Here is a 17,950-nt window from a genome sequence, read left to right on the forward strand (position 1 = left end):
GACCCCTCGTACGGGGGAGCACGCACACTTGAACGCCGGAGAAGAGTTGCGCGAAAATTGATCCCCGCTGACTGCCCCAAATGTGGCAGCCCGCAATGGTCTGGTGTTGACACTAGGGTACGTGCTGCGCAAGTGTCACTGCCGCGTATCCGAAATAGTAGCCCATGTTACATTGATCAGACGAAAAAGTCAAGACGGCAGGCAGATGCGCAGCACGTACAGGCCGGGCAAGACCATTGAACAAACAAACACATAAGGGGTGCTCGTGCCCGTCATTTCCCCTGCTCGCCCGCCCGCCTACTCGCTCTCCGGACCATCTTCATTCACGTCAGACAAATAGTCCTTGTGCCGTAAGGTACTCATGTTGGCGCAATGCGTGTTCCCCAGTTCGCTGTGACGGTTGCCGTCCTTGGCTACTCCGGTGCCGCCGTGGCGTCGCGCATCGTCTCCGACATCCCCAGCATTTACAGATCTTGGGGAGAGCTCTCGGTGTACGTCGACAACGCCGAGGATGCGTTTGGCGTGAGGTCTGTGGGCTTGCCGGACGGGTGCCAGGTGGTGCGTTCTTTCCCATCCCCTGCTAACATGAAGAATTGAACACGCGCGCGCGTTACATGTAGAGGTTGTCCTCGACTGACTCGCCGTGCATAGGAATCTGTGAGCACGCTTCAGCGCCACGCCCAGCGCTTCCCCGACAGCGTGGACGGCAAGGTCACCGGCGGGTTCGCCCAGAAGGTGGCCAACCATACCCGGGGCGACAGCCGTGGTGGTGGTGGTGGTGGTGGTGGTGGTGGTGGTGATAGCTTCGGTGGCCCGCTCAAGTTCCTCAACACATACACCTACATCCTCAACGACACGGGTCTCTTGACGGGCGTCGGGGCAGCCACCGAGTTCTCAGCGGGCATTTCGTTCTGGAACCGCTACGGAAGGACCCTCTACAACGCGTCCGCGGCGCAGCTACAGTACGGCCCCGTGTTCGCCAACAACGGCTCCGCGCGCCGCCCTCGCGTCACCCTCCGCACCACGGGCCAGTCGCGCATCGAGAACAGCCAGATCAACTGGGCGCTGGGCTTCTTCGGGCCGAGCTTCAATGCCACGCCGGATCCCGCGCTGACGCAATGGGCCGCCCCGTTCGAGGTGGTCATCATCCCCGAGGGCGGGACCGAGAACAACACGCTCGCCTCGTACGACAGCTGCTTCAACGACAACTCGGAGGCGAACCTCGACATTGCCGCCCGCCATCAGGATGCGTACAAGAAGAACTATCTCCGTTCTGTCGTGCAGCGGCTCCAAGAGGACGCACCGGCCGGGTTTGAGTTTACGTACCAGGACGCGTATGCCATGCAGATGATGTGCGCGTATGAGTACGCGTTCATTGGCATGTCCGACTTTTGTCACCTGTTCTCCGAGGAGGAGTGGGAGGGCTTCGAGAACGTATTGGATATTCAATGTATGCACATGTCGTCCCCAAAATCACGTCCGGCATGAAAGTTGCTGACGGGTGCGAAAGACTACTATCTGTATAGCTACGGCAACCCGACCGGCAGGGCTCAGGGCATCGGCTACCTCCAGGAGCTCATGGCTCGCCTTACACACCAGTACATCACGTCGTCCAACTCCTCCGTCAACTCGACTCTCGACGACAACGCCTCCACCTTTCCGCTCGGCCAGCAGATCTACGCAGACTTCTCCCACGACGACATTCTCATCTCGGTCCTCACGGCAATGTCCCTCGACTACCTCAAAGACGCACCTCCTCTGACGCAGTTCCCGCCTCGCCCTGACCGCCGCTTCATCCTCTCCCAACTGACGCCCTTTGGCGCGAACCTCATCACCGAGACCATCGGCTGCTCCTCCCCCGACCCAGCCGCCGTCTGGGACCGTCGCGTCTCGTACTCTCCGACGCAGTACGGCTACGACGCCGCCAACGCAACGCACAAGTTCATCCGCATGCGCCTCAACAATGGCATTCTGCCGCTGCACACGATTCGCGGCGGCTTGTGCGGCAACGCCACCAGCGGGCGAGTTGATGGACTGTGTGAGCTGAGCGCGTTCCTCAAGAGTCAGGAGGATGCGTACAAGCTCAGCAACTACAATTACGCATGCTTTGCCAACTACACGCTGGCGAACTCGACCAAGGCTATTGACTATGATGGAACAATCTTTGCCGACAAGTCATATAGCTAGTACGCAGGGGAAACGTTGCGGACTATGGTGCAAGGTTTGTCGTTGCAAGGCTCGGCGTTCAGTAAAATAGCCTGCCGTCAAGTGTTATATAGTACTACTCTATACATATCCCACGCGTAATTGACTGCTTTTCGACCTCTCGCTGCTTTGTTACCACGAACAATTATCTGTATCATTTATGACGGAGCAACATGCTGCTCGTGTCAGACGAGGAATCTACTATCTTGATAAGGTTCCAAGAAGCCGTCACAGACCATATACAGGGTTCAATGCTCGGCCGCCCCATGAGACTGTCTGATATGAGGGGAGCGTTGTGCCCTCTTATCAATTCGCCGGCAGGCTGCTGAGCAAGTAATGCCCTGGATCGCGGCAGATCCATCATGCGCAAAGCGAGATCCGGCCACCGAGTTCAATGCCACATGCACCTGCGACAGCGGCTTGCCGCAGGATGAACGTGTTTATGCGTGCAGACATGGCATTATACCCCTGGCGGGTAGTGCCGCAGAGTGAAAATTAGAGTTCAGGAACCGTGCGACTCTTTCCTGCGAACTGGAGATCTGCCGGCTCTATGCAAGCAGCGGTTGACACCTCCCTCCTTGAAGCACAGCGACATCGGGGGCATGACCGATCAACAATCCAGACGGTCATTTGGAGTCGTCCTGTACGTGGATCTCGTACAGCAGATTAGACCGTACTCGCGCGACCCATCATGACCACGACTTGACCCAACAACACACGTCGTCCGTCGCGGCGCAGTCCCGGCACTCGGGCCTCGCCGAGATGTTCGCACCGCGCTATGCGGCTGGAGGCGCTCCCCAACGCCTCGGCCTGCTGTGCTGTATCTCACCACTTTGCTGCGCATAAACCGCGCGGTACACGGGCTGCTGCTCTATCGACGTGCTCCACGTCACGAACCCAATGTCCGCGCTGCAAGACGACGGTGTATGTAAGGCGCCGCCGCCATCCTATCAGGGCTGGAACTATCTGCTAGCGTAGATGCCAGCGCACGGCCGAGCTCACGACTGTTCACCAGAGTGAGCTGCTTCTCAGCTTCCTGGTAGAATCCGCGCGTGTCGAAGACGGGCAGAGTCGACCTTAGGAACCTAGCCATGTGCCACACTAGCCGCGGCGGCAGCCCCGAGATGGCGCGCGCGCGACTAGGACCAGGGAATGTGACTGCACGATGTTTTGAATCGCTGGGTACGCCTCGTAGATCTCCGAGTGGATGAAGCGCCCGGAGAAGGATGCCGGAGTCGGACCGCGATGGCCATCCGGCGGCCGCGCGTCTTGCACTACGAAGGCGTCGATATCGCCGGCTGCTTTAACCAGCGCAGGAGGCTTTGGCTCGGTCATGAGGAAGGTATCCGGACGATCTGGATCGTGGACGGAGACGTTACCAAAGCCATCGATGTGGCCGCGATAGGAAAGAAAATGGTTCGCGGTGGCGAACCTTGACAGAAGGTCAAACCTCTACCGTGGTGGCGGCACGACGGCTCCGTCTCATCAACCTTGGCTGGGCGGCTGAAGACAAGCAGCCCCTAACAACGAGGAGTAACGACTGGGTGCGTATAGGGGGTCGCGCCAATTCAATGCATCGATACGACCGGTTCGTCTTGATGTGACTGCAGTGCGACGCCTAGACTGTCCGCTTGATAAAAGTTGGGTGTGCCCGAATGCTCAGCTCACTTGCAGTAATGTGCGGTCCCTCCCCTGTGTCATGATGTCACTCCCGACTTTGGAAGGTCGGCCACCCCTATGCTCTTTTGGCTGGTAGCACCGAGCACGTCTCAGGTTTGGCCGCGGACATGAAGTACGGAGTGCCGTTGGGGTGGGAGAGCCGACAGCGGTCGTGACTATCTGCATGTGGTAACAGCCCGATCCTCATGTCGTCCCACAGACGGCTCGGGAAGCAGATATCAGCGGGCAGTCAGTCGGTCAGACCAGGACTTCCAAAGGGCTTATTAGCAAAGACTTCAAGTACCGTGCGTAGGTGGGCATTCCACTCAAGTTGGCGGGAGGCGATGGGGGGCATGAATGGGGAGGTCTGTCGGACGTTTCAAACTCTCCGTGGTAATGGGGCTTCCCTGACCCACCCCGTGAACCACAGAGCTGGCTCCACACGTGGTCGAGTCCCTTCTGGGTGCTGCCTTTCAAAAAGAACTCATTCGTGTCTCGTAGTAGGTCAGCAGTTGCTTAGTGTCTAGCCTATGTTCACAGCATTTGATAGATCCACGATTACTTACGGAGCCAGAGCCGGGGGCGGAGCTCAAGTGTGGGAGAGCGTAACGACAAGCTGAAAACATAACTATGGACTCGTCCGGAACTCTGCCCGGGCTGACCAAAAGCGGCCTGGTGGATACGGTGCAACTCCGTAGTATATGTTGTAAAGGATACGATCGAATGCAATGTTGCATTTGGACCTGTGTGTAGGCTATCTATATCGGTTGTCGTGTATCAATGTCTCGCGCGTACGTATACTGTGCTGGAGTAAAGCGAGACTGGAGTCGGCGTTCATATCGTCAAGTGTTAGCATGCGAAACGAATTGAGCCTTTCAGGCTTTTTGTGGCAACTACGCAGAGGACAAGACGGTCGCTCTAGCTCTCCATGTAAAGACTTCTTTCTCACCACGACAAGCCTACAGGTTCAAACCCCCTCAGCTTTCCTGGGATGCTTGGCTCCCGTAAGGCGATCGGAACGGCGCCCCACGACCCAGGCCCCTGACCCGCCCATGGCCTTGACCGTTCGGCACTTGGAAAATCCCAGGAGAACCTACTGAAGAAAGTGGCCAGATGGCTGCCACAACAAGCCTAGCGTTCGCGCGATCGGCCCCCCCTCTCGGTTGATCCATGCGTCTGGAGTTTTGACGTCTGGCGGTGGTGGTGCTGGGAGAGACCCAGATTTGATCCCAGCCAGCATTGAAACAGGCCAGGAACACACGGTCGCAGGGAAAAAGTCTATTTCCTCACGGAGGCCTACAGGCCTCATGGCAACTCTGGGCGGTGGAGCACCAACAGGTTACACTGAAAGGAAGGGGAGGGAGGGGGTCGCAGACATCAGTCTCATGGGTCGTGCATATTACAGATATAGTAGTAGCAACCTGCGCCCATTACGCAGATATTGGAGGTCAACCACGCGTCGCCAGGTCGTGGCTTGATTACACGAATGAATCCGACGCTCCCACCTGCTGAGAAATAAACCTCACGTTGCCGCACGGCACACTGAAGGGGACCCGACGAATTTAGAGGCTCGTTCAGATTCATCAGAGGACAAGAGAAGAGGACGTTGCTCCTCGAGGAGCGGTGCCCGCCTGCGTCATGGCTACGCAGACGCCTCCCGGCACTGTCCGGTTAACGGCGAGGAGAGGTGAGATCCATCTCGTTGACATCCGGTCGCAGTTGAGTGCAACGGACGGACTTTTGGCTCTTGAAATTAACACGACGCGCGAGCCGCAGACTCGACCACCAAGATCATCTTCCACCCGAAGCCTACAGACGACTACGATGACCCGCTGGTACGTTTCTTTTGCCCGACTTCCGCGTTCGCAACTGGTGGGCGGCGAATGGTCCGTACACATATCAATATCTATCTGACTTGGCACCCCCGATCAGAACTGGTCAAGCGGGCGGAAAGCCCTGCACTACTCGGTCGTTCTTTTCTACATCATAGTAACATGGCTGATCCTTCACGCCGACCGTGGGGCCTGGACGGAGCTGCAGCAGGACCTGAAGCTGAGCAACACGGACATGGCCGTGGCCACCACTCTTCAGTACGCGGGCCTCGGCCTGACGGGCATCGGCTTCATCCCGCTTGCCTACCGTTTCGGCCGACGGCCCATCTTCTTGCTCAGCGTGGCGATCCAGTTCGGGGCCGCCGTGGGGTCCGCCGTCATATCCGACAAGGTAGGGAACCTGGTCACGACGACGCTGATCGGCGTCGGGGCATCCATCGCCATGACCATTGTGCCCATGACGATTGCGGACCTGTTCTTCGTGCACCAGTTCGCGACCATGAGCGGGCTCTTCATGTTCGCGCAGAGCGTGGGGGCGTTCCTGGGCCCCCTGGTTGCCGGGTTCTTGGTCGACCGCGCGAGCTGGCGATGGATGAGGTGCGGCAACGCCATCGCCCTGGCCGTCAACTTCGTCCTGGTGCTGTTCCTGCTGGAGGAGTCGACCTTTGTCCCCAACACGAGGTGCCACTCCGACATCAAGACCAGGGCCAGAGAGCCCGAGGCGTTTTACAACAGGCCGTATATCCTATTCACGGACAGCGAGGAGCCCATGGACATTGTCGATATGAACCGCCTCATGAACGTCACGCCCCGCCACGCGCGGAAGCCGAGCCTCGACCTGCCCCCCGAGCCCAAGTCACTGAGGGAGCGCTTTGCCCCGATCACCAACACCCAGAGGCCCATCAAGGAGCGCTTTCTGGCGCCGTTTGTCATCCTCGTCAGCTTTCCCGCCGTGGCGTACACGGCGGTCACGTACGGCGGGTCCATGGCGTGGCTCGAGATGATGCAGTACATCATGATGACGAGGCTGGACAAGCCCCCCTACAACTACACCACGCAAGAGATTGGGGTGTACAACCTGGCCCCCTTTCTTGGCCATCTCCTCGGCAGTCTGCTGGTGGCGCCGCTCAGCGACCTCTGGGTGGTGCGGCTCGCGAACAGGAACGGCGGCATCTATCACCCCGAGATGCGGCTGTGGGTTACTCTGCCTGCTGCCGTTTTCATCTGCGGCGGGATGCTCTTGTTTGGCATCGGTATCGCCCGGGTAAGTGGCCGATCGTGCATTGGGCCTGTTGTTCCTACATGGCAACCGCTAATCAATCGCCTTCTTCATGTTCGATAGGGGATCCCTTGCTTTTGGCCCACCCTGGGGTTCGCGATGTTTGCCTTTGGCCTCAGCATAAGTCTGTCCATCGCGGTCGCATATCTCATCGACTGCTACCACAACGTGAGTGGCGTACAATTCAAGACACGATGAACATGTTTCATATGTTTGTTTCTTTTTTGGCTAACGCCCTGCGCAGATGATTGGCGATGCCTTCGTCGGTGTGGCAGTCGTGCGCAACGCCCTCGGCGCGGCCGCCTCCATCGGCATCATCCCCTGGCTGGATGGCATGGGGCTCCAAAACGTCTTCATTCTGGGCACGGCGCTCTCGCCGCTCGTCCTCGGGATACCGGTCGTTTTGCTCTTCTGGGGGCGGAAGCTCCGCGGCCTCACTGCCGACAAGTATCGGCATTACTCTCTCGCGGCCATCCCTCCAGTTAACATGAAGGATATGTGTGTGCAGTGAGCGGCACGGGTACGGCACACTTCGTCACGGACGGCTTGGGCGGAGGACCACTGTTTATTTACACGGAGTCATGTAGCGCTGGGGTGAATACTTTTCGAATGTATAGTTAGGCGCGCGCATAGTGTTATCATAGACTAGATACCATACATGTAGAACTTTTTAGCCAAGATCGAATTCTGTATCTTATGTTGTCGTTTGGGGCCCTTGATGAGGGATCAGAGAGCGGTTACTGTCCCGCCTACATACATCAGTGTAGCCAGAGCGGCTAGCGTGGGTGACCAAAGTGACGGACTCCCATCTCCAGCGCTGACGACATCAACTCTGATACGAACTTCATGTCCGTCCAGTCGCCTCGCCCCCGTCATTGAACCAGCCCGCCGTGTAACGTCAGGCTATCGGCCACAGTCCCCTGTGACAATGTCCGCGCCGACCGACTCTGGAAACCCGCCCTCCTTCTCACAGCCTTCACAGCATCAAGGACATGGGTCAAAGCCCCTCCCTCCCCAAGCGCCCAGAGCACAGCGCGTTCTATCGTGCGTGCTCTGCCAGCAGCGCAAGGTGCGATGCGACCGCAGCTTCCCCTGCGCGAATTGCGTCCGGCACAAGGCGCGGTGTGTGCCGGCTACGCAGGTCCGTCAGCGCCGGCGCCGCTTCCCGGAACGCGAGCTCCTGGATCGGCTCCGTCAGTATGAGGGGCTGCTGCGAAGGAACGGCGTCAAGTTCGAGCCGCTTCACAAGGCGTCTGCCGCGGGAAAAGCGCCCGTTCGAGACTGCGAAGACGACAACGACAATGACGAAGGCGACTCAGATGCCGATGCACCGCCCGCTAGCGCTGCCGATGGCTCTTCGCCCTGGACGGCTGCGCAGCCTGAGGGCGCTTTCGAAGTGAGGTGCGTTATCCCGGCAATGGCAAATCGAATCCTAAGCACCCGAGCCCTAGCCGTCACTCGGTGGCTAACGCCGAGCAGAAGCATCTGGCAGGCCATGACCCAAGAAGTGAGACCCTTCACGTCACTCATAGTCGAAAATCCCCTCTAATAAGTTGCCGCGCGTCAGACCCAAGCGTCCACAAATAGCAGTGACGCTCCCGTCGCCAGTATGGTGCAAAGCACGGTAAAGAGTGCATTGGACGAGCTAGGGCACGATGACGACCTCTTATTCGGTAACCAGCACCAAACCCTCATCGACCTCTCGACGCTCCACCCCGATGCGGTTGACATCTTTAGGCTCTGGCAAGTGTACCTCGAGAATGCAGATCCGCTCTTCAAAGTCACGCACAATCCCAGCCTGCAACGGCGCATCATCGCAGCGGCGAAGAACCTCGCCAGCATTGAGCGCTCTCTGGAGGCTCTCATGTTTAGTATCTACTCCCTGGCGACGTTTAGTCTCACCGAGGAGGATTGTCTGGACATGTTTGGTCTTGCAAAGGATGATCTGCAGGCCAGGTATCGTTTCGGCTGTCAGCAAGCCCTCATGAATGCCAGATACTTGCGGTCAGCAGACCGCGACTGTTTGACAGCGTTTTACCTTTACTTGGTATGCCATTTCCCTTTCCTCACCTCTGCTTTGGCTAACCGGATACAGCTCTCGGCTCGTCTCGACTCGGATCCGCGTTCAACATCTTCCATGCTCGCCGTCGCACTCCGCATCGCGCAGGGTATGGGGATCCACAAAGAATCGTGCCTCTCCCAGCTCCCTCCTTTTGAAGCAGAGATGCGCCGCAGGCTCTGGTGGGCAATCATGCTATACGACTCCCGCCTAGGCGAAAAGACCGACCTCAAGGACGTGCCGTTGAGCCCGACATGGGACTGCAAGATTCCTCTCAACGTCGACGACTCTGATCTCCGCGGGGACATGAAGGAACTGCCAAAAGCCAAGGCGACCTCAACCCAGATGCTCTATGTCGTCGTACGCTGCGAGATTGCGGATTTCGTGCGCAATGCGTCGTTTCATCTGGACTTTACGAACCCGACCCTCAAGCCGTTAGCGAGGGTGCTACCCGACGGCGGCAGTCTCGAGGATCTGGAAAGGCGCATCGAGCATCGGCACTTTGCAGCGTGCGACCCTGAAAATCCGATTCACTTTGTCACCGTCTGGATGACGCGAACTTATATTGCCAAGTGCCGGCTGCTGGAGCACTACTCCCGAGGGTCTGGCTCTCAGCAAGCAGACAAGCAAAGAGATCACGCCATGTCACTAGCATTGAATCTCCTAGAAAGCGACACCAAGATGATGACGTCGCCTCTGGTCAGCGGGTTCCTCTGGCATCTGCAGTCATACTTCCCATTCCCGGCATACATGCACATTCTCCAGGACCTGCGGCAGCGCCCGCTCAGCGCGTTGGCCACGCAAGCTTGGGATGTCCTGAGCGATAGCTGCGAAGCCCGCTTCCCTCCACCTAAGCCTGTCGCGAACCCCTTGTTCATAATGTTCGGAAAGTTGGTCCTGGGCGCATGGGAGGCCTTCGAAGCGGTGTCCGAGTCGGCGGAGCCTCGGAGCGTCCCAAGACTCGTCTCGTCCACACGCGAGAGGGACGCTGCGCGGGCACAGATGATGCAGTGTTCTGTAGCGGATGGGCCGGGCGAAGTGGCATACATGAGCGCCAACGGCTGGTTCGCCGCGGCCCCAACCGGTGTTGAGGCGGAGGCGTTTATGATGAGCACGGCGACTCATGGTGATCTCGAAGAAGTGGACCCCTTTACCGGTCTCAGTTCCGATGCCTCATATCCGTTGAACCCTGGATCATATCATATTTAGCGGCCGTGGTTAAGGTTCGCGAATCGGGGCTACCCCGGCAGCAGCGAGTAGACAAGGATATGCTCGAACCAGAGACGCCAAATAAAGAACAGTGAAGCGGTCATCAATGCTCCAATGCGGACCCTTGCAAACTGCGAAGAAAGGTAACGTTACCAATTTTATATTGCGCTCGGGGCTTATAAAGCCTGTTCTCGGGAGTTACAAACTCCCGAGCTTGGCCCCGGGTGCGAGACTCCAGTTGTGTGCTCCTTGTGTGTTCGCGCGCTAGCAAAGCCCGAAGCGGGAGGTAGTCGCCCCGTCTCGGACCTCCAGCTTTCACTCCATGTTCGATCATTCGGTCAGCTGCAGTAACATCGATGGGATCCAATACCCCGAGACGTAGGAGTCATGAGGTCATACACCGCTGTGATAAAAGTAATAAAGGAACCATGGGGTGCTGGTGTTCCGATCACTGCACCCTGAACATTGTCAACAACATCCCCTGTTAAAGCCAAAGTTAGCTCGCAAAATGACCAACAAGACGCTCTATGACGTGATAATCGCTGGAGCCGGCCCTGTCGGGCTTTTTCTGGCCTGCGAGCTCGCCCTGGCGCGCACTTCCGTCCTCGTTTTGGAGCGCGACTCCACGCCCGACTCTCCCTGGAAGGCCGACCCGCTGGGCTTTCGCGGCCTCCAGACGCTGTCGGTCGAGTCGCTATACCGTCGCGGGCTACTGGACAATATAACCGACGTTGGGAAGAGGCCCCTTGCGCCCGAGAAAGGGGCCGGCTTCCAGAGCGGCGGCACTTTTGCCGGAATCATGCTAGACGCCAGCAGACTTGATCTCAGCCGCTACAAGTACCGCCTTCCTGGAAAGTCTCTGCTCCCCTGCCCTATCATTATTGGATCTTTCGAGCAGGCTTTGACGGAGCGTGCCGAGGAGCTGGGAGTCACAATATCACGTGGTGGCGGTGTTGCCAGCATCGTCAGCCAAGACGCAAGCGGTATCACGGTCGGAACCGAGGGCGGAGAGCACTTCCACGGGAGGTGGCTCGTCGGATGTGATGGGGCGCGAAGCGCCGTCCGCAAGGCCGCAGGGATTGACTCTGTCGGGACCGAGGCTCGATTCACTGGTTACGCAGCGAAATGCGACCTGGACCATCCAGAAAGTCTCAAGCCAGGCTTCCATCCGACCGACAACGGCATGTACATCTTCAGGCCACCAAACATGATCTACCTGACGGACTTTGATGGTGGTGCCTTCGACCGGACGCAGGAGATCACGAGGGACCATCTCCAGGCCATTTTCAGTCGCGTGTCCGGCCGTTCAGACGTAGCAATCACCAAGGTCCATCTCGCATCCGCCTTCACGGACCGATGCAGGCAGGCAACGACGTATCGCAAGGGCCGGGTGCTGATCGCGGGTGACGCTGCGCATATCCACGCGCCGCTTGGCGGCCAGGGCCTAAATCTCGGCCTCGGCGACGCCATGAATCTCGGGTGGAAGCTGGGCATGACGGTGCGACGGGAAGTTCGGAATGGGGAGGCGGATCTTGCGCTCCTTGACACGTACGAGGCCGAGCGCTATCCTATTGCGACACGGATGCTGGCCTGGACGCGCACGCAAGTGTTGGCTCTTCAACCCGACGAGCACAGCAGGGCCTTGCGAACGTTCATCCACGATGTCATGGACACTGAAGACGGTGTCCACCTGCTGCTCGAGCGGACTTGGGGGCTCTCGCAGAGGTATGAGCTCGGCCACAGCCATCCACTCGTCGGTAGCAGCGCTCCGGACTTGGAGCTCAAGGACGGCTCACGGCTGGGCGACAAGATGCGCTCCGGCAAAGGCGTCTTGTTCAACCTCGAAGGCAATGTAGCGCTTAGAGTGCTGATTGCCAATGGAGGCCATGAGGATGCGGTTGACTGTGTTGAAGTCGGAGCGCATGATGCTCGGGGTTTGCGGGCCCTTCTTGTCCGACCTGATGGCGTCGTCGCGTGGGTTGCTACGGAGGGAAACCAGATTTGTGTAGAAGGGGCAAAGACTGCTCTTGACCGATGGTTCCGTGTCTGAAAGAAACGACCCTGTACAGACCGCACACGATGTAACTCGAATGTTGCTTACGGGTACGTTTGCCTATGATCGCCATGTCTTGACTTACATAATTGTCCATGTTTGTATTTCGCCGAGTCGCCGGCTGAGCCGGTTTCATCACCTTTTACACTCCCAGCTTCGCCGGACGCGAGATGGACTCCGCAGGGAAAGACGCAGCCGTTGCGGGCAAGTTTCGGATAGCCATCATCGGCTCCGGCCCGATAGGCAAACTGCTCGCCTGCTCAGCAGCAACGCACCCTCGCATCGAGATTGTCCAGTACGAGGCCGACGTTCTGCCTCTCCGACCATCGTTTGGGTACGGCGTCGGGCCGCAGACGCTGCTCGCAGCCAGGGTGCTCAACCCGGAGCTCGGCCGCCAGCTCGAGGAGACATGCTACACATCCCGCACATGGATGCGTGCGTGGCACGGGGGCGTCGAGGACCGCTTCGTCGCCAACGTGGAGGTGCCGGAGGGCAAGGTTTACGGACGCGTGGGTCGAGGCGAGCTCATGGAGCTATTAGACAGGGCACTGCCCGAAGGAAGAAGCACGTCAGACATCCGTTACGGAAAGCGCCTGGCAGATGTGCGACATGTCGGCCCACAGCAACTCGAGCTCGCCTTTGAGGATGGCACCAGGGCGTCTGCCAACGCGGTGTGGGCTGCCGACGGCGTCAACTCGACGTGCCGCAAGCTTGTCCAGGGGGACAGCTACCGCCCGCCGAGCTATACTGGGTTCCTTGCGTTCCGAGGCAAGGTCGACACGACCAAGGTGGCGGAGGCGGTTGGCGAGCCGTTTTCGCGCGAGTCGTACAGCTTCGTTGGGGCAAAGGGCTGGCATCTGCTCATCTTTCCGATCGAAGACAGCACTTTGACGAATGTGGCGGCATTTTGCATCGAGAGGGAGCAAAAGAAGCTGAGCCGTGCCAGCAAGGTGACCATGGACGAGCTGCTTGGCTACTTTCCAGGCCGCAACGCCAAAGTAGACGCCTTGTTGAGGGTGAGTCGTGTCACTGTTATCGAGGCATCAGCATACGCTGACACTGAATCATCATGTATAGCTCATGCAAACGGAGACGCCGGGAGGATGCCAGCGCCTCGAGTTGTCGCATCTGGGAGAAATAGGGAGTCTGGTCAACGCAGACCTCTGCATGACGACGTTTGGCGACGCCGCGAACGCCATGACGCCGCACATTGCCGGGTCCATGTCGTGCGGCTTCATAGGCTGCACGACCTTTTTGCATGAAGAATGGAACCCGCGGGTTCTGTCGGGAGAGCTGCCGGCAGATGCTTCCGACGCGGAGATAGCCAATGCCCTGATGGAAGCATCCCGAGGATATCAGGAGAAGCACCTTCCGCTGGCGCAGCGCTTGGTCAACGCGTCTCTGGAACAGGCCTCGCTGTGGGCCGGCGGGATCGCAGATGTAGAGGTCCTACGAGAACGGCCCCTATTCCTCTGGGGTTGCGTCGATGACAGGTGGTGAGCTTGTACGGAAATATGACGCAGGCGGGGCTGTTGCCTCGTTCTTGGGAATGGCAGCAGGCGAGCAGACGCTTGAGATGCCTGCGTATGCATGAGCTGTCGTGCATCAATGATCATTAGATGCTGAACTCGGAGTCAAATCAAGACAAGTCGCAAAGAGCGTCATGGACGACTGCTGGCTTGGAGTGGCAGGGTTTGGGTGTATCCATACGTAGAAGTTGGACGTCCGCGGCCGTACGCTCTAGCAGGGCCTGGAGCTGGGGAGTTAGGCTCGTTCTCCAGTGCGTTGTGGCGCACTGAGAGTCTGGCAACAGCGCTGTACTAATCGGTTCCTGGGGGGCGGGGTCTCCATGGGCTCCCCAAACAGCAACAGGAAGCCGCAAGGTGGGCGCCATTGGGGGTACCGGGATTGCTACCACGTTTGTCGAAGGTCGCTTATTTTCGGCAGCCTTGAGCCAATCCAAGAGCACCGCAACCTGTGGTTCCTCGCACGACAGGTGCAGCAGCCGCTGCACAGCATTGCAGTATTCGCATTCACCCCAGAAGGGACATTACCACCCTCGGCCGCTTTCACCACCATGAGACGTGAATCGTAGCTAAAACACCACATGATTGCGAGCTGTGATTTGCATGAGCAGCTCAAGTAGTTTGTGCTCCATATAAACTCGAGGTGTCTTTGAACAAAGACGAATCCGCGCTAAACTAGTTCGGGACCTTTGGGTTCAAGGTCGGAGCTCCGAAAGCCGCAACGGGCTGGTCTCGGCATCTCACTACGAAGGAGCCCTTGACTTTTGGAGCCGTGACTCTGAGCCTCAACACTCGCTCAACTGTCGCTCCAGTATCGTCGACGTTCCCCCAACTTCACCTCGCTTATTTTGCTGCTGCTGCTGCCGCTGCTGCACCGGCGCCGCCATGTCTTTCATCACGGTCGCTGCGGCCACGCTGCCCAGCGTGCCTCTGGACTTTCAGGGCAACCGCGACCGTATCATTGAGTCGATTCGCCTCGCCAAAGCAAAGGGCGCAACCTTGCGCACCGGTCCCGAGGTTCCATCTCCCGCCCATCGAGTCGATAGAGGAACATTGCTAAGGATCCGTCTCCATGTAGCTTGAAATCCCCGGCTATTCCTGTCTCGATCACCATCTCGGTTAGTTTCTTCTCACCACCTCTCCTCCCCATCATCACAAAAGCATCATGCGTACTCACGTCCTTCACTCACACGTCTCACCCACGCTGCAGAGGGAGACACCGTCATCCACTCCTGGGAAGTCCTCGCCGACATCATCAGCGATGAGGCCTGTAAGGGGATGCTCATCGACGTCGGCATGGGTTGCCGCCACCGCAACATCCTCTACAACTGTCGCGTCCTCTGCACCTACAAGCGCATCCTCTTCATCCGCCCCAAGATGTCCCTCGCCAACGACGGCCTGTATCGCGAGACACGCCACTTCACTGCCTGGCCCAAGAAGATGCAGACGGAGACTTACTACCTCGAGAGCGTCATTGGCAACATTACCGGCCAACGCAGCGTGCCCATTGGAGATGCCATCCTCTCTACCCTCGACACCGCCATTGGGTGTGAGACCTGCGAGGAGATGTTCACTCCCAGCAACCCTTCCACATACATGTCTCTCAATGGTTGCGAGATCATCCTGAACAGCAGTGCATCCCACGCTGAGCTTCGCAAGCTGAAAACCCGCATCGACCTCATCGCCAACTCGACGAGGAAGACGGGCGGCTGCTACGTCTATGCAAACGCCATTGGCGTCGACGGAGAGGCGCGCATGATGTTCGACGGCTCCTCCATGGTCCTTCTCAACGGCAAGGTCATGGAGCAGGGACCGCAGTTCTCTCTTCAGCCCGTCCACGTTCTTACAGCCACTATTGACATTGAGGAGATCCGCAGCTTTCGCTGCAGCATCTCGCGAAACGTCCAAGGCGCCGCGCAGCCTGACTACCCACGTGTAGAGCTTGACATGCGCCTCTCTCGGCCGGCCGATCAAGTCTTTCTCTCCGATACCATTCAAATCTCGCGCCCCATTGAGCCTCGCATTCTCGACCCCATGGCTGAGATTTGGCTGAGTACGGCCGTCTATCTTTGGCAGTACTTGACGCGGACAAACTCTGCGGGCTTCTTTCTGAGTCTTTCCGGTGGACTCGACAGCTCCACCGTCGCACTCTTCGTCCACGGCATGGCAAGGCTCGTCATATCATCGATAGAAGCGGGCGAAGAGACGACACTGGCTGACCTCAGACGGGTTACTGGAGTCAAAGACCTGACGCCCAAGTCGCCGGATGAGATCGTCAACCGCCTGCTCACAACATGTTATACGGGCACTGTCAACTCATCTGAGGAGACTCAGTCGCGTGCCCGGCGCTTAGCCGAGAAGCTTGGGGCGTGGCATCTGGACATTCCCATCGACCCAGCCATCGAAGCGCACAAGTCGCTCGTTAAGACGGCGTTGAACTTCACGCCGAGTTATAGTGTAGAGGGCGGCACGCAGGCGGAGAACCTGGCGCTGCAGAACCTGCAAGCGCGCAACCGCATGGTAGTGCAGTACACCCTCGCTCAGTTAGTGACTACGGCCAGAAAACTGCCCCGAGCTGGCTCGGCTTTGTTGGTGCTCACCAGCGGCAACGTGGTAAGTAGTCGGCCATGTCGCGCCCCAACCGAATTTCGACAGCTGACATGGAGCAGGACGAGAACCTGCGCGGCTACTACACAAAATACGATGCCTCGTCGGGAGACATTGCCCCGTTGGGAAGTATATCCAAGAATGACGCGAAACGTTTTCAGGCGTAGGTTTCGATGTGACACGATTAAGATGAGCGAGAGCGGATCTGACAGATGCAGGTGGGCGCGTGAGAATTGGGACCTTCCCATCATGACGGTATGGCGAACCAGGCGCGGCGAATGGCCAAAAACTGACGAGCACAGGAATTCATCGAAGCAACGCCGACGGCGGAATTGTTGCCACTATCAGCTGGTGTGCAGGATGATGAGTCTGAAAATGAGTGCGTATCTGCCCTTGCGTGCATTGAGTCTATCTGACATGGATACCATACAGGATGGGCCTCACATACGACGAGCTCTCCATGTTTGGCATCCTACGCAAGGTGGACAAGCTCGGGCCGTGGTCGTGCTACCTCCGCCTTCTGGGCGTCTGGAAAGACAAGGAGGGGATGACGCCCAAGAAGATTGCCGAAAAGGTTATGCGCTTTTTCAGAAACTATGCCATCAACCGACACAAGGCAACCATCATCACCCCGTCGATCCATTTGTCTGCCTACAGTGCGTTGCCGTGTCTCCCCGTGCCCTTGCGTCACTGACATCCAATGCAGACCCTGACGATAATCGAGCGGATGAGCGGCCATTCCTGTACGTTGTGAATTGGCCGTGGCAATTCAACAAGATTCGCGACCACGCAGAAGAGCTGGAGCGCCGGCTGAGCAAGGTGGCGCATAACGTATGAGGGGCATTGCGACCGTATCTAGACTCCGAATAGACTGGACGAGTAGACGTCGAATGTCTACTTTCCCCCCTGAATTATGCAGCCAACGTTCGATTCCGGGGAGCAATCTCGACCACAGGGCCGAACTCTGACCATGTTTAGTTCAGTGTCATGTCCTTGCGAAAAGTGTCCGCCCCCACCACCAATTGACTTGCCGCTGACGCCGTTCACAACCAACAGCAGGTGGTCAGCCCAAAAAGGAAGGCCCCAAGCAAATGGCCCAGTCAATTGGCCAATCTACAGCGAGCGTGAGGCGGAATCGAACATCGCATGCCGCGGCAGCACGGCACGGTTTAAGCATGGCGAGCTGCACTGATTGCAGCTCGCGAATCGTCGCGACCACGGTGCTCTTTCAAACTCACCGCATCACTCAAAACCGCATCGCGCTCGCCCAGCATGGATGGCTGCGAGAGTGCATTTGGCCCCGCGGCAGGGCCTTGCGGTGGGCGTTTTGACTTGACGCTGTTATTCGAACAGTACTTCCTGTCCATCGTACCGTCAGCCTTGCTTCTCGTCGCAATTCCCCCACGACTGGTGTCTTTGTCGAGGCAGGGAACCAAAGTTCATCAATCGTCCATAGCAGTGGTGAAACTCGTATGGCGGACCGCGTCGTTTGTCCTATGGTCAATACTGACGAGTACAGGC

At 58.0% G+C, this 17,950-nt stretch overlaps 6 protein-coding genes across 8 annotated transcripts; all 6 read left to right on the forward strand.

Moving 5' to 3' along the window:
* Positions 1 to 372: 372 nt before the first annotated feature.
* On the forward strand, positions 373 to 2,187 carry JDV02_010396 (3-phytase; the record flags this gene model as incomplete). The annotated part of the gene is made up of 3 exons (XM_047992132.1): positions 373 to 558; positions 652 to 1,450; positions 1,511 to 2,187. The coding sequence occupies 3 exons, from the start codon at positions 373 to 375 to the stop codon at positions 2,185 to 2,187; spliced, it is 1,662 nt and encodes a 553-aa protein (XP_047848145.1).
* Positions 2,188 to 5,291: 3,104 nt separating this feature from the next.
* On the forward strand, positions 5,292 to 7,654 carry JDV02_010397 (uncharacterized protein). 2 transcript variants are annotated; one of them, XM_047992133.1, is made up of 5 exons: positions 5,292 to 5,551; positions 5,641 to 5,699; positions 5,797 to 6,960; positions 7,039 to 7,143; positions 7,220 to 7,654. In XM_047992133.1, the coding sequence occupies exons 1-5, from the start codon at positions 5,503 to 5,505 to the stop codon at positions 7,484 to 7,486; spliced, it is 1,644 nt and encodes a 547-aa protein (XP_047848146.1). In that variant the 5' UTR covers positions 5,292 to 5,502; the 3' UTR covers positions 7,487 to 7,654. The 2 variants fall into 2 exon arrangements, with proteins under 2 accessions (XP_047848146.1, XP_047848147.1); XM_047992134.1 differs by lacking the exon at positions 7,220 to 7,654 and having other exon boundaries at positions 7,039 to 7,202.
* Positions 7,655 to 7,813: 159 nt separating this feature from the next.
* Positions 7,814 to 10,480, forward strand: JDV02_010398 (uncharacterized protein). Its single transcript, XM_047992135.1, has 4 exons — positions 7,814 to 8,376; positions 8,455 to 8,482; positions 8,543 to 9,022; positions 9,071 to 10,480. The coding sequence occupies exons 1-4, from the start codon at positions 7,904 to 7,906 to the stop codon at positions 10,241 to 10,243; spliced, it is 2,154 nt and encodes a 717-aa protein (XP_047848148.1). The 5' UTR covers positions 7,814 to 7,903; the 3' UTR covers positions 10,244 to 10,480.
* Positions 10,481 to 10,751: 271 nt separating this feature from the next.
* On the forward strand, positions 10,752 to 12,293 carry JDV02_010399 (uncharacterized protein; the record flags this gene model as incomplete). Its single annotated transcript, XM_047992136.1, has 1 exon — positions 10,752 to 12,293. One exon carries the CDS (start codon positions 10,752 to 10,754, stop codon positions 12,291 to 12,293), a length of 1,542 nt encoding a protein of 513 aa, XP_047848149.1.
* A 142-nt stretch (positions 12,294 to 12,435) lies between these two features.
* Positions 12,436 to 13,961, forward strand: JDV02_010400 (uncharacterized protein). Its single transcript, XM_047992137.1, has 2 exons — positions 12,436 to 13,312; positions 13,374 to 13,961. Exons 1-2 carry the CDS (start codon positions 12,467 to 12,469, stop codon positions 13,794 to 13,796), a joined length of 1,269 nt encoding a protein of 422 aa, XP_047848150.1. The 5' UTR covers positions 12,436 to 12,466; the 3' UTR covers positions 13,797 to 13,961.
* Positions 13,962 to 14,510: 549 nt separating this feature from the next.
* On the forward strand, positions 14,511 to 17,369 carry QNS1 (NAD(+) synthase (glutamine-hydrolyzing)). Of its 2 annotated transcripts, XM_047992138.1 has the most exons (8): positions 14,511 to 14,839; positions 14,901 to 14,940; positions 15,033 to 16,435; positions 16,492 to 16,592; positions 16,648 to 16,684; positions 16,732 to 16,808; positions 16,862 to 17,085; positions 17,136 to 17,369. In XM_047992138.1, exons 1-8 carry the CDS (start codon positions 14,708 to 14,710, stop codon positions 17,264 to 17,266), a joined length of 2,145 nt encoding a protein of 714 aa, XP_047848151.1. In that variant the 5' UTR covers positions 14,511 to 14,707; the 3' UTR covers positions 17,267 to 17,369. The 2 variants fall into 2 exon arrangements, with proteins under 2 accessions (XP_047848151.1, XP_047848152.1); XM_047992139.1 differs by having other exon boundaries at positions 14,511 to 14,940.
* The last annotated feature ends 581 nt before the right edge of the window (positions 17,370 to 17,950 follow it).

This window comes from Purpureocillium takamizusanense, chromosome 12, assembly GCF_022605165.1.
Source record: "Purpureocillium takamizusanense chromosome 12, complete sequence".
In the NCBI taxonomy this organism is placed as follows: domain Eukaryota; kingdom Fungi; phylum Ascomycota; class Sordariomycetes; order Hypocreales; family Ophiocordycipitaceae; genus Purpureocillium; species Purpureocillium takamizusanense.